The sequence below is a fragment of the Gymnoscopelus braueri genome (genome assembly GCF_963280865.1).
Source record: "Gymnoscopelus braueri genome assembly, chromosome: 5".
Classification (NCBI taxonomy): Eukaryota; Metazoa; Chordata; class Actinopteri; order Myctophiformes; family Myctophidae; genus Gymnoscopelus; species Gymnoscopelus braueri.
In genome coordinates, this window is record NC_137606.1 from 33,290,800 (window position 1) to 33,307,587 (window position 16,788).

The window sequence follows — 16,788 nt, forward strand, 5'->3', positions numbered from 1 at the left end:
TAATCTCACAGGAGGCTAAGAGGATTACTCACTCTGTTCACTAAGCCATTATTATCACAATATACAGTAGGTCAACATCAAACAAGTAGGCTTATCAAAATTAATCGAGATTTGGGTTTTCTAATCACATGATGCCCTACACACAGAGTACAAGTAACTTCTTGCATGGGAAGGTTATGCAAGTAGTGAACTAACAGTGTTACAGATCTCATTACATAAAAGCAGTAAATGTGGTACTGTGTTTATCTGTGTGTGCCTGTGTTTGTTCTTCCGTGGAAGCTTTAAGTACATATGAATCAGCGTACAGTCACGGTGTACCATGGCCCCACAGTGATGCATATGGGTTCAAAGCAACCCCCCTTTGATAAGGAGCCAATCAGAACAGCCTGCGGAACAAGCCAGAGGGACGCAGCTTTCCTCCAATATCTCAGATACACTGGATTCATGTTGCTAGTGGGACATGTAGTACCTTCACACTCTCCCCTTTGACCCCAGTGTTTCATTTCACAACTGTAAATAGGTTACAAATCCTCAACCCCTGTCGGTCATAATTGTCTTTATAGCCCTCACTGAAAATATGACCAGAAGTGGTCAGTTTGAGAATGTGGGTTAGTTATCTTATGCAAGTGATTGTGATAAGAGAGTCAGGCCATTATTGCAATAAATGGCTTTGTAGGACAGCAGTATTTAAAAGTTAGGGTTTAAGAGGATTTAGAAATTACCACCCATATCAATAGATCCATATAGTACAGAAAATAACACAGTGTTCAAAGAGATGTGTCAACTCAACTGTCTCAGTATAGCCTCTGCCAAGTAGAGTAACTTGGCTGGGATGGTGTCTACAAAGAGGTTACAAAAAGGACACATGAAAGTCTGACTATTTCCCAATGCGTTCTGTCTCGAAAGCTAGGCACTGGCAGAATTACACCAGCTGACAGCAGAAATGTCAGATTTTCACATAATAGCACGTGATTTTGATTTAAAATGGTCAAAGTTGCCCTTTAAACCATCTCTGGTGCCATGTTGAGCATGCCTTCAAAAGTGTCCTCAAAGCTTTCTTATCCTTTGTCTCAATAAACACAAACTATACAAAACTTTGGACTGCCTACAACTATACTAAAACCCCAAAATAGCTTGGTTGACCCTTTTATAGCTATTTGAGGAGTTCTTCAATAGTGGACATGACTGAAGAGGAGACAAGTGGGGGACGTTAACCTTTAGAAGTCGTCATGGCGGCGTCACTGTTGTGTTTCAGAGAACCAAGCCTTTGTACACAACTATGGCGATTCCTACGCACAAGACTTCACAGCAAGCAAGCAAATCACACACGTACGCACACACACGCACGCACTTATTCCGTAGCACTCATTCTTTCCTTCTCCCACCCCACAAACAAACTGCTTATGCATGTTACCCATCACACAAATTCATTCTCTCTCTCAGTGTCCTCTGCACTCCCACCCCCACACACACAGAATATGAAACAATCATACACACACACATACATTCCCACGCGTCCTCTCATAATAGCCCCAGTCAGAAGGCCATCTGTGCTCTGTGGCGTTGGTAACTTTGTTGTGATGGATAATAATCCCCTCTGTGTGTGAGCAGCAAGAGATTAGCATGATGCTTACCTTGCAAATAGTCAGCCAGATCTCCACCATTGCAGTACTGAGGAGGAAAAAACACAACGTAATCACTCTCATTGATTCTATCAGGCACACTGTGTGTGACCAGAATCACACGGGATTAACAAGATTATGCCGACAGCAAAATTGTGTTTGAGGGTGCATGTGCCTGTGTTCGTGTCTATGTGTGTGTGTGTGTGTGTGTGTGTGTGTGTGTGTGTGTGTGTGTGTGTGTGTGTGTGTGTATGAGAGAGTGTGCGACGTGTGCATGTATGCGTGCATGTGTCTCTATATCTGTGTATAATATAATGCCAGGTTCATCAATTACAAAAGGATGTAGCTGTATTGCTCCTGACAACCTCTGAGAGAGAGACTGCAAGAAAAGAAGGATGGGGAGAGAGCAGAGAGAGAGAATTTTGGCAATGCGCTGGCTAAGGCCCACTATGGTGAAGGCTTATAGCCAGGCCAGGCTTAAAGCACAGACTTTAGGGGCTGCAGATCAGGGTACGGGGGTGGGTGGGGCGGGGGGTTATCAAACGACTGGCCAAAAAATAAAAACGACTATTTAAGTAACAGTGCCAAACTGGTGTCCGGGGGCTGCTGAACTAGCTGTAAAACGGTGCCGAAACACGTCAGCAGCACTCCTCACCAAACCAGGTCGTAGCCCCGGGCACCACAAAGGGTTAATCCGGCCCTTAATACATTAACTTCCTAGTTCCTACATGCCATTAGTGTATTGATTAGAGTTCAAACCGCGCCTGCTGTCACAACAACATTTCAGAACATTTTCCCTGACAAACATTTACCCTTCAATGCTGACAGGAAATATTATCTTGTTCAAATAAACAAAATGTCTTTTTTTTTTAGCTTTATTGCAGATGCTGCTGAAAGGGAAATGAATCCTAACGGCATCCAGAACAGTATTGTGTTCCCCTGCTGTTCTCTTTAGAAGCAGACCATTCATATGATACTTATATTAACCTCTGAGTAAGACAAGCCCTTTGCATGAACCAGAACCATCAAGAGCTGGTGGACACATTATCTGTGTTAGATAATGTGTTAGCATGTCCGCTAACATCCTCCATGTCTCGTTGTACGTTCTCTCCTTAGTTCGTGCTCCAAGTTGCTCAGGTTAACTCTATAAAGATTGATTTAAGGTTCTGAGGCCAAACACTTGGTATTAATCACAATGTACTACTACTTAACTGATACATTGTTGACCTTGGGTCATCTCAAGAATCAAATCATCAAAAATAAAATAAAAAACTATGATTAATGTAATTATTTTTTCTTTCCTGGATGCATTTGAACCCTTTTAACCACAGAAATGTTCACAAATATACAAGTTTTCTTTTTTCTAATAGCTAAATTAGCCAATGCAACATGATGTGAGCTTGTAGATATTTTTGCAATTTTTTGAAAGTTTCTTAAAGTATAAAATACTGCTTACGTGGTTAACACTCCTTTCCCTTTAAACTCTCAGATTATAGGTTGGGCATACATGTAATTATTCTTAGCTTGGTGTCATTGTAAAGCTTTCCAAAGGCTTAAATAAAGGTTTCCTGAAATTGACTGAAATACCAGCCGAGGAAAGGAAGGCTGGTATCTCACTCTTAAATGGGCATATATCAACATGCCCAACTCGAGCTTGATTTTCTGCCTACAGTTTTGATGAAAACGCTAAGTAAATGTGCTCATGTGTGGAAACGTTCTACCTGTGACTACAGCACTCCGTCCCACATGTTGGTTTAATCAAGTCAGTATCTGATTTTACTCCATTAACATGAGTTTTTCCCATTACCCGGTCAGAACATCTTCCAGTCCCTGCTTGGGTCCCAACCCACTGGTTGAGACACTCTGACCTGGAGCACCCAACCCTCTGTATAGTTTTTCATTTGTGGCGGGCAGGCTCAGATCAAAACAATGGACAATGTCATTAACACAACTCTGGGTCTAGGTAACCTGGTCCCATGGCACTTGACACTCAAGCATGCACGCACGCACACACAGATCCCAAACGGGTTATAATATCAACAGGTGGTGCGTGTTTGAGAGGTTGAGACATTAATATGCAGTGAAGCAATGAGCACAAATAGGTCAAACAACCATCTAGGTATTGCTTTCGGAGAACTGTGTTCTTCGAAAATAGTGTGTGTGTGTGTGTGTGGGGGGGGGGGGGGGGGGTGGGGGGAGTATTTGGAAACTGGGAAACTTGAGGAGCTGGTACAGTTTGTTTTCAATGCTGCAGGCAGTTTGTGGTGTTGTGAAACTATAGCAGAGACAAAGGGAGACGGAGAAAGAGTGTCTGGGAGTTAGAAGAAAAGGAAAGCAGGAGAGTGTGCCAAGGGACATTACAGTTGCAACATTAAGAAAGGAGATAGGGAGAGTGAGACAAGAGAAGACAGACTCCTCTGTGAGACAAGCAGGATGGTAAAACACATGGCCATGCATCAAAGGATTGAGAAAAACATTTAATGTCTGACTGCACATGTTTCATAAGTCATGCTCCTGCACTCACCTCCATGACCAGGAACACAGAGTTAGGGGTTTCCTGGAAGAGAACAGAGAACAGAATCAGTTAGGGCCATTAATCACATAAAACGTCTCACATCCACCCTACCACAACAACAGGAACTGCCCTGCAGCTCAAACCGCAGTCAGAAAACGGTCATTCTGAAATCCACGTGGCCTCCAGCCAACATTAAGATGTAACACAATCTCAGTGGGGGCGGTTTGTTTATGAGGACTGTGGCCGGGGTCCATGTGTTGTGCCAATCTGTCTTTTTAGTGGACTTGATATCTGCAAGAAGGTCGGAATTTTCTGCATTGCCAACTGCCAATTCATGCCTTCTTGCCTTCACGCGCAGAGAAAACAGACACAAAAGTCGTCTCATGCACCCTGGAGCCCTAGCGAAAACAGGCAGCCTGCGGAAAGCGCACCAACACTGGTTTTGGAAATGTTGCAACAACGATATTTCAGTGCCTAAAGAAGAGTGTTTGTGACTTTCTTTGGTATGAGAGTATGTGTTTAGAATACTGGGGTTCAGAGAATCATGGCAAAACAGGAACAGGTATCTTGTCAACGCTGAGATGCTGGAACAGAGCCAAGTTATGCAAGCACATGCTACTTGCCTCAACGTGTGTGTGTGTGTGTGTGTGTGTGTGTGTGTGTGTGTGTGTGTGTGTGTGTGTGTGTGTGTGTGTGTGTGTGTGTGTGTGTGTGTGTGTGTGTGTGTGTGTGTGTGTGTGTGTGTGCCCCCAGTAGACATAACATCTGTAGGCCGGGGTGACAGTATAAGTCATCAATGACACACTGATCTATCAGCTATGGTAGCAGGTGCAGTCTGACTATTTTCCATATGTATATGTACGGTATGCATGCGTGTGTGTGTGTGTGTGTGTGTGTGTGTGTGTGTGTGTGTGTGTGTGTGTGTGTGTGTGTGTGTGTGTGTGTGTGTGTGTGTGTGTGTGTGTGTGTGTGTCTTAATACAAATATACTGCGAGAGTGTGGTCTAGCCAACACGAACTCGGGACTCCTGGATCGCTAACCTCCACACTCTCCTATCTAACATCAGGGTCTTGAGCTCTACAGTGTTGTTAGCTAAGCTGTCGCGCCGCAGACAGTGCATCTACGTAGGTGGTGCGCTTCTTGCCTTTCCTGGCTTTGCCCTGGGTTGGCTCCCATAGTGTCAGTTTGCTTGCCTTTAGTACTGGGTGCCTGACCCCAATGCCCTACCAGCCTCAAATATACTATACCGTATACTATATACCTATGTGTTGGACCCGGCGACCCGCATGTAGTGTGTGTCTGTGTGTGAAGTGTCAAGTTGAGGTATCGGTGGCAGATCAGGTACCACACCATGTGCATCATGTTCCTCAATATCACTAATCGCAAATCTCCACCTGTAGGACTACAAATCCCAGCAGTCCCTGGAGGCAGCCTGATTCCAAAAATAGCAGATATACTCATAGCGCGCTATGAGTATATCTGCTATTTTTGAATAGCTAAAGTATTAAAGGTTAAAACTATTGTGATGCTATATTGACACATTTTGCTGGGAACCCCCTCAAGGACCCCTGGGGGTCCCCGGACCCCACTTTGAGAACCAATGATTTACACTACAGTACACTCATCACATACGCTCCTGAGAGTTTCCAAATACATCAGCAGTACCAGCTACACCGAGATATCATATGTCCTGTCTTTAATTGAATAATAACCTACTTGAGTGATTTTTTGTTGCTTATTTTCTTGCTGCTGTACCGTCTTTGATTTCTAAAATGACCAAATTTCCCCTCTGAGATGATACTATCTTGGAGAGAACATATCATGTCCAAATCCACAACATAGCATCACCAGTAACTACGGCACAATAGTCATTTGTAAGGGCTTCTGTTTTTCTTTTAGTACAGCAGCTTGACAGGCATGACCAAATGCCAACGGCCTACAAGCGTTCATTCAGAAATGTCAGCCGTTTCCTGTCATGTGACCCGTTACCCAGGCCCACGAGGACTGAACCAGAACCACTCATTGGCTGGTAAGCAGCTCCATCCTGTCCAATCCCATTGATGGAAGGACAGTAATGGGATGTGGGAATCGATGAGGCACACTGTGATGGTTTGGCTGCTGCTGGTTATGGGGGATGGGCAAGCTGAAAGCACGGCCTGCCATTATCCGCTCTGAGGGTGAGTGTGCGTGTGAGCGCGCGTGTGTGTGTGTGTGTGTGTGTGTGTGTGTGTGTGTGTGTGTGTGTGTGTGTGTGTGTATGGAGGGGGGTTGTTGTGGTGGGTGGGTGGGTAAGCATGCTGGGGCCAGTGAGAGAGCGATTGCATAAGAGGGATGTGTTCAGCAGTCCAATGTGGGGGGAAGGGAAAAGTCAGCACTGGTCAGACTGGAGGAGATACCCTAGTTGTGTCACATGCCAGGCCTCCCCCCGTTCACTATGTCTCACACCCACCCACACAAACACACACAGACCCCTTGAAAGCATGAGGACTCAGGTTTGAATCCAACCCATGACTTTTCTTGAATGTCTCGTATTTTTCTGCCCTTGGTTTCCTGTCTTTCCTTTCATTACAGTGTCACTCAAAAGGTTTTGTAGATCGTTGGAAATACCACTACTGAGAAATGCAAGCACACCCGATACTTCTAGGAAGAACTGCTACCCAACCGGAGTGGAGAAAACACGTTCATTTCATTCAGTGGGGTTTATTTGGGACTTGTTGTTGTCCTCAGTCTCCGTGGTGGTGTTGTTCATTTGGCTTTGTTGCTCTAATGGCATATGCACGAGAAGCATTTTAAGAGGCAGGTGGTACAACAAACATAATAGGCCCTTCTTTAGGCTCAGCAGCAGTGGAGCAGGTGTGAAGGTAACGGCACTGATTCTAGAACTGTTTACTGTACATGAGAGAACGTTGGCTTAACTCACGCAGAGGTTAGTATCACAGTACAGCATTCACACCACTGTTATATAACGTTGCCAAATCAACAGGACTTTGGACATGGCTTGACTGGCATACTGCCAAACACAGCCAGAGTCAAAAACAAGTCTTTCACAACAGAAACACTATACATATATACTCCATTTGCCACCATGAACCCTTCATGGAGACACAGTTGCATGCTCGCACGACACGCACGCACGCACGCGCGCACACGCACACGCACACACACACACACACACACACACACACACACACACACACACACACACACGGTTCCATTTATAAACAATTTGACTGCTTGTCACCCTTTAAAGGGTTTTGAATGCAACACTAAATGGTCGGTGGTCTGGTATGATCGCGTTATTGTTGGCTTGAAGCTTGCTTGATTTTGAATGGCAGCCCTTGAGCACTGAGGCAAATCAACAGTATTCCTGCGCACTAATTACATCACATGAGAAATGTTTGGGGATGGGGGTGTAGACCTTAGGGAATAGGAGTGGAAGAGAAGAGACCAGTGTGTTTGTGTACATGTCTGCAGCTATGTGGTTGGGGGATGGGGAAGATAATCTCAACGTCTTGTTGTTTGGGGGCTTTGACGTAACAGTGACATGTGATACTACTAGACATACTAGTCATTCCATGTTCGTAGGAGGTTAAAGGTTCAAGGTTCAAGCCAAGGTGGTCTTTATTGTTACATCTTGTGTACAGGTACATAATAGTAACATTTATTTTCGTTCGAAAGAAATGAAATCAATGTATATACCACGCATAAATATTCACAACGTATATACAAAGTACACAGATGTACACAACAACAAGAAAAGAGAACTAGTGGAGGGAGAACAGGGTGGGTGGATGTGATGTTTGTCAGACAGATAGTCTGGGTCAGCATCAGGGCACAGAGGGAACATCCTGTTGCATTTGTTTCATTTTGTTTTGTTGTGGGTGTGGCTGTAGCACAAGTACACACGCATGCACGCACGAGAACACACAAACACAGACAGGATGCTTGTGCATTTAGGAGTGCCTGGCCACAGGGGTGCGAGGTTTCCCAAGTGTGTGTGTGTGTGTGTGTGTGTGCGCGTGCTTGTGTGCATGCGTGCGTGCATGTGTGTAAACACGTCAAGACACATCTCAAACAGATCAGTCAGATGATGTCTTTATGGTGCCCAAGTCTTCCTTGCAAAAGAGATTTTTAGTCTCAGTAAAATGTTACCTTTTTTAAATAAGGGTTAACTACATCAACATAAAGAGGACCCTGCTCTGGACATTAGGAACACATTTTTGGCCCCTTGAATATTTGTGTGCATGTACGTATATGTGTGTGTGTGTGTGTGTGTGTGTGTGTGTGTGTGTGTGTGTGTGTGTGTGTGTGTGTGTGTGTGTGTGTGTGTGTGTGTGTGTGTGTTGTTGTTCTCTAGACTCATGTCTTTAATAGACGCTAAGGGCAGAAAGCCAACACACAACTATGCACTGAGTTTTCTAGGAAAAATCACTGAGCCAACCCCTCCTCCTGAAAAGATCCAAGAACAACTACGAGCCCTCTCCCCCTCTCTCTCGAGGCATACTCACTCTCTCTCACTCTCTCTCTCCCTCACTCACCCAACATTATGTCAATCCCCTGCCCCCACATGCTCTCCAAGAAATGAGATGGGACACGTGTGCACATGTGCACGTGTGCACGTGTGTGCGCGCACAGACACACAAAAGAGGCCCTCTCTCCAGACTAGAACACAGTGTTCCATTGGAGGAGGTTGGTTCAGGCTTTGTTTTGGAAGCTCAGACCCATGCGACTACCCTTACACACCCCATGACTCCACAGCTTCATAAACAAACCTCAGCTCCCTCCCGCCCTGCTCTCTCTTCCTCTCTGTGACGTTCTGTTTTCCTGACATCAAGTTTCCTCATCATGTGTCTTATCTCTTCTCCAATTTCGGACGGCACGAATATTCTCTTGTGTGTGTGTGTGTGTGTGTGTGTGTGTGTGTGTGTGTGTGTGTGTGTGTGTGTGTGTGTGTGTGTGTGTGTGTGTGTGTGTGTGTGTGTTCTAGGATTCAAGTATAACCTCATAAAGGAACATTCACGGGCATCCAAGACTCTCAGCCATATTGTGCGATATCTTTGCAAGCAGATCTTTGCAAAAATCTATTTAATGTGCATGCACCAGACTCCTTTCTCTGCAGTGCTTTGCAGTGGTGTAAAGTAACTTTACATTTTTAAAGTACATTTAATCAAGTACTGTACTTAAGTACAATTTTGAGGTAATTTTACTTTACTGGAGTATTTCCATTTTTCAGTTCTTTTACATCTACTCCACTACATCTCAGAGGCAAATATTATACTTTTACTCCACTACAATTATTTGAAAACTTAAGTTACTAGTTACTTTGTAGATTTTGATTATTACTACGAAACATACATTAACCACTTTAGCCCTATATACATTTCAGCCATTTGAAAATAGCCGATCTACAAGCTCACAATGCGTTGCGAAGCGACGCATTGTGAGCGACGCATTGTGACTTTTGCTTGTAACAGAGTATTTCTACATGTAACAGAGTACTTTTTCCACCAGTGGTGCTTTGGCTAATGGCTACATGTATGAGGTGTCTGGGTTGTGTGCAGTGAGGGCTGTATATGAAGACACTGAGAGAGCAGAGAGCCAGGGAGCCCTAGAAACTCGACACCCTATGATTACAGCCCTCTACCTCGCACCACTTTGTCTTGCTCAAAGCTCGATGGCTCCATGAAGGAGTGACGTAGCCCAATGCGCAGGACTGTGATTAACATGCTAATGTTAATAAGCAGAGCTCCTCAGTAGCACGCACAGCACCGGGAATAAGAGGCTGTAATCTCTCCATTGACACAGACCAGTGTTGCCAGATTTTTACGAGAGAAATAAGCAACCAGGTCTATGAAAACAAGCCCAAAAGAAGCGACTAGGCCACATGAGCACTTCAAACCTACACGTCGGCTACAAGCTCACAGCGCGATGTGCTGTGAGCTTGTAGATCTGCTATTCATTTTTTTTATCTTGAGGGGAAAAAAAGTGTGAAATATTGTTGAGACATTTTATCAACACAAATCTGGTACGGGGGTCCCTGGCACAAATGAATTTCAGATGCGGGTCCGTGGACAAATACATGTTAAATTGGGGGTTCTTGAAATGAAAATGTTTGAGAACCACTGGTTTAAAATAAACAATAAAAAGGGAAAAAAATGGAAGCAAGCCAAAATAAGCAACTACACTTTAGAAACAAGTAAAAAAAAAAACGAAACCTGCGACTACCAATATTTACAAGCAACTTTACAGAAAAACAAGCCCAACGTCGCTTATAAAAAGCGGACATGGCAACACTGAGACCGACTCCTTTTATTGACTTGTACGTGTACAGCCATTCTGAGTGCAGGTCAATTTCAACCGAGAGGTTGTTTTTCGTTTGTTTGTCTCTGTGGTAATTCACACAAAACAAGGGTTAGGTTAAGAGCCTGTTTCCAGATGTGTCTGGGAAGCTTCAGCACTTCACTTTCATCCCCATCTTAATGAAGGGTGGTGTTTCCACCAGCTGTGCGTAAAGTGGTCTTTTACACTTTGACTTTGGTTGGGATCTTCTAGAATGGTGTTTGTACTTTAAGTTATTGAAAAACGTTCTCAAGGCACCTTGATGCCCTACCTATAGAGTCTCTAGGGGACCTAAACTAACACGAACTGTTGTGTGGTGAGACGGTGAGTCAACTGCAATCATAGATTTAGGCAGGGGTGTGCTGTGTATTTTCAGCTAGTGGAGCTCTACGTCGCGCGTACATGCACACGTGAGCGATCGCCGATTGAAATGACCTCTTTAATATGTAGGCCTATTTATTAACCCACAATATACTGTATATCCATTGCATTTACCTTGCAGACGAAACCTCTGTAATTGAATTAGTTCATGAATCCATCAGCCACTGTTATCCATAATCCAAATCTTATGACTGCTTCAGACAGAACATCTGACACCTACAGTAGGACTGCTTCGGACGGGAACGTTTGACACCTACAGTAGACTACTTAGCAAGTCACACCATTGATATGCATCCAACCAGGTCGGTCATTCCTGTTCATTGAAGCTGTGACACTCAGCGTCGATCAGCAGGTTTTGTTAGCGAGGTGCAAAAACTGCGAATGGTGCATGTGCGTGCAGCTTCAAAGCCCACCGGCAGCCCACCCCTGGATTTAGGTATGGGTGTCCTGACCAACTTTCAAAAAGCTAAAATATTGGTTTGCCTAGGACTTTCTTCCACATAGCAGGTTTTGATTGAATTTTTTATTTGTTTATTAGGCAAACAGATTATTAGGTTACAGATGTGTTCTCACCATTGATCACTGTGATCACTTATTTTGAAGTGTCAATATAGCACATAGCATAATTCAGGTGTTGTTATTGACATAATTATGTTTCTGTTTTCACACAACTGCACAACTAGAATGTGATTTGATCGAGTGTCACAAGATGGCCAAATGGCCAACCAAAACAAATGGTAATTACTGAGCTGTGAGGTCAAAATGATAACATAAGTTGAGCAACAAATGAAATGCAGAGGCATCAGATACAGACACGGTTTTTGTCAATGGAGGGTACAAAACTGTGCTGAGGGACGCAGGCTCTGGCTCTAAGCTACACAGCAGGTTAGCTGTGAAAGCGCAAGATGAGGAGTTAATGCATTATGTAGAGGTGTGAAGCTGAGCGTCCGCTTGCTTCTATTGTGAACCTAAATCACACGCACAAAAGGCCATGTGTAGAGCTACTCAGTGTTAACAAAGTAGTTAAACCAACACTATGACGACGTTGTGCGACTACGTTAGTCACTACATATAGTACTGGCCTATATTGTAGGAGTGTGTAAACGACACACAGAGCAAAGTCAACAGAAGTACTGTGCGTACGTGTACAAATGGTAAATGGTGTATAGTGCATTTATGTAGCGCCTTTCTCCAAAGTGCTTTACGATGTGCATTACATTCACACATTGTTATTGATCCGTTTTTTAAGATATTTATAATCACATGTTGTTATCCACAGCAGTATGTGTGTGTCTAGCCTGCTGCCAACAATAATGCAATCCCTGCATGGTGTAATGTTTGCAGGGGTGCACTGGGTGCTTCACGAGACACCACGGCGTGGTGTCAGAATTTTCTTCATGCACAGGTACGGTACGGATGTGCACGCGAGTGCACACTAGAACGCGTCCCCCTCGATTCCTGAGCCAAGTACCCAAATGGCCACTAGTACTTTGCATAACAGGTTTACAAGTGAGTGTGCAAATGCATCCTCACACTCCTCACATACACGGTAAGCAACATAGCCTTTTGGCTTCAGTAGCCGCTGCTGCCAGTATCCTATCTGCACGCAGCAATGCCTCAGCCAACCGTCGAAGAAGAGAAAGATCCTCGTTCAAAGCAAACGTTTACTTTCAGCTCCTATAATTCAAGGCATTCCTTGAGAAGATTTACGAAGACTAAAAACTAGTCATTTCCTATACAAACATGTTTCCTACTATGTATACGCTACATTAAGGTAAAATAAAATACGCGCAATGTGCGTGTGACATTACTAAAATAGCGTTCCGTCAATAAAATAAAAAAACACCATTACACCCCTGAATGTTTGTACATATGCTGACGAAGAGTTTAAAGGCAACTCCGCACCAAACAGACTCGTCCAGACTATTGCAGACTACTTCAGACTGCAACAGACTGGTATTCGGTTGGCAAAAGTTGACATTTAAGTCTGTCAGCCGACTGGCCATTCATGTGCTAATTTGACTTTTAGCGTGCCAGCGTTGCCAGGTCTGCTTATTATAAGCGACTTTGGGCTTGTTTCCCTGCAAAGCCACTTAGGGATGTTCCCAGCGTTTTTTCTTCACTGACGTGCAGTGGTGTAAAGTAACTAGTACATTTACTCAAGTACTGTACTTAAGTATAATTTTGAGGTACTTTTACTTTACTGGAGTATTTCCAATTGTCTATACTTGTACTCCACAACAATTATTTGAAATGTTTAGTTACTAGTTACTTTGCAGATATAAATCATTATGAAACATACATTAACCTCTTTTGCCCTATTTTATACCTATAAGCTATTTGAAAATAGCAGATCTACAAGCTCACAACGTGTTGCGATGCACGCGTTCTGAGCTTGTAGATCTGCTATTTTCAAACATTTTTGTACTTTTACTTTTGGTACTTTAAGTACATTTTTATACCAATACTTTAGTACTTTTACTCAAGTAAATGTTGAATTCTGGACTTTTACTTGTAACAGACTCAGAGTACATCTATTGCATTCAAGCCTGGAATTTTGTCATTTTAGGGGCAAGGCCACTTGGCCTTTGGTGTTGTAATTTTTTGGAAAGGCCCTGCCCGGTCTTCCTGCCAGGGCAGGAAGGCCATCCAAAAAAATAATAATGATTTTTAAGTCCAAAAATGATTTTTAAGTCCACGGAAATAATGCATTTAACTTGAAGGTTAAGGATCATTGTATTTTAATATATTATAAGAATAGTATAACTATCTGTGAAATATAACCCGTTTATTTCACAAAATAATGTGTTGGCAAATGACCAATATTTAGTTATATAGGTCTCAATATGTCACATTCAGCCCTGGACTTCACTGACTGAAGTAGGGGTCACATTAATCACATTAGATTCACATAATGTATTTTACCCACAATTAATTTTCATTCAAATGAAATGTTAATGAACTTGCACTAATAATGACTTTAGTTGATTTTTCACTCTTTAAAATATAGTATTTCTTAATTATTAATAATTACAGCTTTTTTTTTTTTCACGATTTTTTATTGTTTTTAAATAATAATAAAAAAGGAACATACAAGATTTCCACCCGACAGCCATAATATATAGCCAATATATGGTTCTGTATCAGTATATGAGTCCGTTTTTGCAGATTTCATTCTAATTGGCTACTATGCCTGCATATGAATTTCATGAGCCTGGGTAGGTCACCCTGGCTTGGCGGAGATATGCCCTGTAGCGCACACTCCGCCAGTGATGTAAAGTAACTAAGTACATTTACTCAAGTACTGTACTTAAGTACACTTTTGAGGATTTTTTACTTTACTGGAGTATTTCTAATTTTCAGTACTTTTACTTCTACTCCATACATCTCTGAGGAAAATATTCTACTTTTACACCACTACAATTATTTGAAAACTTTAGTTATTAGTTACTTTGCAGATATAAATTATTACATTATAAAACATACAGTAACCACTTTAGCTCTATTTTATACCTAGGCTATTTGAAAATAGACGATCTACAAGCTCACAACACGTCGCGAAGCGACGCGTTGTGAGCTTGTAGATCTGCTATTTTCAAACATTTGAGTACTTTTACTTTTGGTACTTTAAGTACATTTTGATACCAATACTTTTGTACTTTTACTCAAGTACTTCTACATTGCAGTATTGATACTTTTACTTAAGTAAAACATTTGAGTACTTTTTCCACCACTGCGCTCCACACAGCAGCAGCAGGTGAAAGCAATTCACTTAAACGAGGGTTGTGTTGCACACCAAAACTGCGCGAAAGTAGGTCAAATCAATCAATCTCTCTCTCTCTCTGGGAGCAACAACGAGAAACAGTGAATGTAGGTTTTCATAGACATGGTCGCTTGTTTCTCTCACATAATCTGGCAACACCGACAGCCCTTTGTTGTCACTGCCACTGCTCTGCCAGTCGGCTAAAAAGCTGAACATGTTCGGTCGGCTCTGGGTCGGCCGAAAAGGTCCCGACGGACCCCCCGACGGACCCCTAACCGACTGGCCGACGCTTCCCGAAGCCAAATCGGCCCAAAGTCGGGCCGATTTGGATTGGTCTGGAGCCAGCTTAAGTCACAGCTCCCACCTTCCCAAAGGTCTCTCTCTCTCTCTCAGCCTCCTCTCAGGCTTCTACTGCTACATCATCCCGCCCTTTTCAAACAAGCCACCATCGGCTGATGCCAATGGGTACAGAGACAGCCCTGTGGTGTAAACTGGAGCCCACACCACCGCCAGTTACAGACAGAGGACAGAAAGGTTTATAACAATGCCTATCCACTCTTAAATAGGTGACCCACTTCCTGTCTCACTGGACAAGAGCTGTGAAGAAGCCGAGCTGAATGAGTAGGAGAAAGGTCACCGGGCCCCAAGCATGCATGGTGGTAAACCCAATGCCCTAAACCCTTAGTCACACTTCATCCAGAGGAATGAGGTCACAAGCAGCTGCTGCACTATTCCAAATTCAGTACATGTGACCAAAGTGGACCATGCTTGTCCACACCATCATGTTTTGTCATAGTTCTTGAAGAGATCAGTACTCAGCTAGCCTTGGATTTCAACCATAGTTTTGTAGGTAGCAACGTGGTAACACATGCAGGGCCTAACCGGCATCAAAAGACTAGATTCACTAAGGGTTTGGGCTGCTTAAACACCCCTTTTACTTCCTGCTGGGGTTTACAAAAGGCAATGTGGGTAAAAAGCTAAAAAAATATGCGACGGGGGATGACGGACAGAGAAATCTAAGCTACCAAAAAACCTCTGCTAGTTAGAGAATGAATATACACAGCATCACAAACAAACACTGCTTCCAACAACAAGAGAGAATGGAGAGAGTGAGAGTCAGGGAGAAGCCACAGGCTCAAACAGCACTTTTAGTGTCAGCAGCAAAAAAAAGAGGAAAAAAAAAGAGAAAAAACTAAACAAAACAAAAACAGCACAAGGAGCCGAGGAGCCCAAACCACTGCATCACTGTGTGTGTGTGTGTGTGTGTGTGTGTGTGTGTGTGTGTGTGTGTGTGCGTGCGTGTGTCTTTCTCTGTGCTCCATGTCCAGCTAAAGCAATGGCCTCTCCTGGTTTGTGTTACAGACAGTGTCAAAGTGACAGCTGCTGTTTCACTTCATGATGATGAAGATTCTGACATACACACACAGTACACTCCCTGAACCCTACATTAGTATCACATGGCCGTCCTGCCTCTATATGGCGATGACATCAGCACTGATGCAGTGACTGAAGGAGGAGGGCCGGATGGTGTGAGCAGCAAGGTCCCTGGGAGAGGCTTACGCAAACACAGGAAGTATTTCCACTTCAAGGGTGCTCTCTCTATCTCTGTTGCTAACTTGATCTCTTCTTGTTGGGTGGATGGATACCTAGCTTTAAGTTGTTTTTTTTAATCTATGGGGATAAATGCTGGACTGAAAATTAAAGCAAGAAATGTCTGGAATATTTGCTGATGATTACTTTTTTAGATGAAAAAAAAAAGGCTTTTAAAGAGCAGTATGCACTGCTGACAAAAGGAATGCACTGAAAACTAATTGCACACTTTGTTAAATATTATCAGTGGAATGCATGCCATTAAACACGGTATGTTGTGGTTTTAATGGGATATCTCCAAGCCAGGGTGACCTACCCAGGCTCATGAAATTCATATGCAGGCATAGTAGCCAATTAGAATGAAATCCGCAAAAACGGACTCATATACTGATACAGAACCATATATTGGCTATTATATTATGGCTGTCGGGTGGAAATCTTGTATGTTCCTTTTTTATTATTATTTAAAAACAATTTAAAATCGTGAAAATAGCCAATCTACAAGCTGTAATTATTAATAATTAAGAAATACTATATTTTAAAGAGTGAAAAATCAACTAAAGTCATTATTAGTGCAA

The 16,788-nt window shown here is 43.0% G+C and overlaps 1 protein-coding gene across 2 annotated transcripts in view; it reads right to left on the reverse strand.

Moving 5' to 3' along the window:
• The window catches only part of ulk2 (unc-51 like autophagy activating kinase 2), a 52,056-nt gene that overhangs the window by 26,189 nt on the left and 9,079 nt on the right, over window positions 1–16,788 (reverse strand). For both annotated transcript variants that reach the window (XM_080428683.1, XM_080428682.1), the window contains exons 4-5: window positions 4,147–4,179; window positions 1,635–1,671 (exon numbers count right to left, since the gene is read on the reverse strand). In XM_080428683.1, coding sequence (XP_080284809.1) covers window positions 1,635–1,671; window positions 4,147–4,179 — 70 coding nt within the window. The remainder of the gene's footprint in view (window positions 1–1,634; window positions 1,672–4,146; window positions 4,180–16,788) is intronic.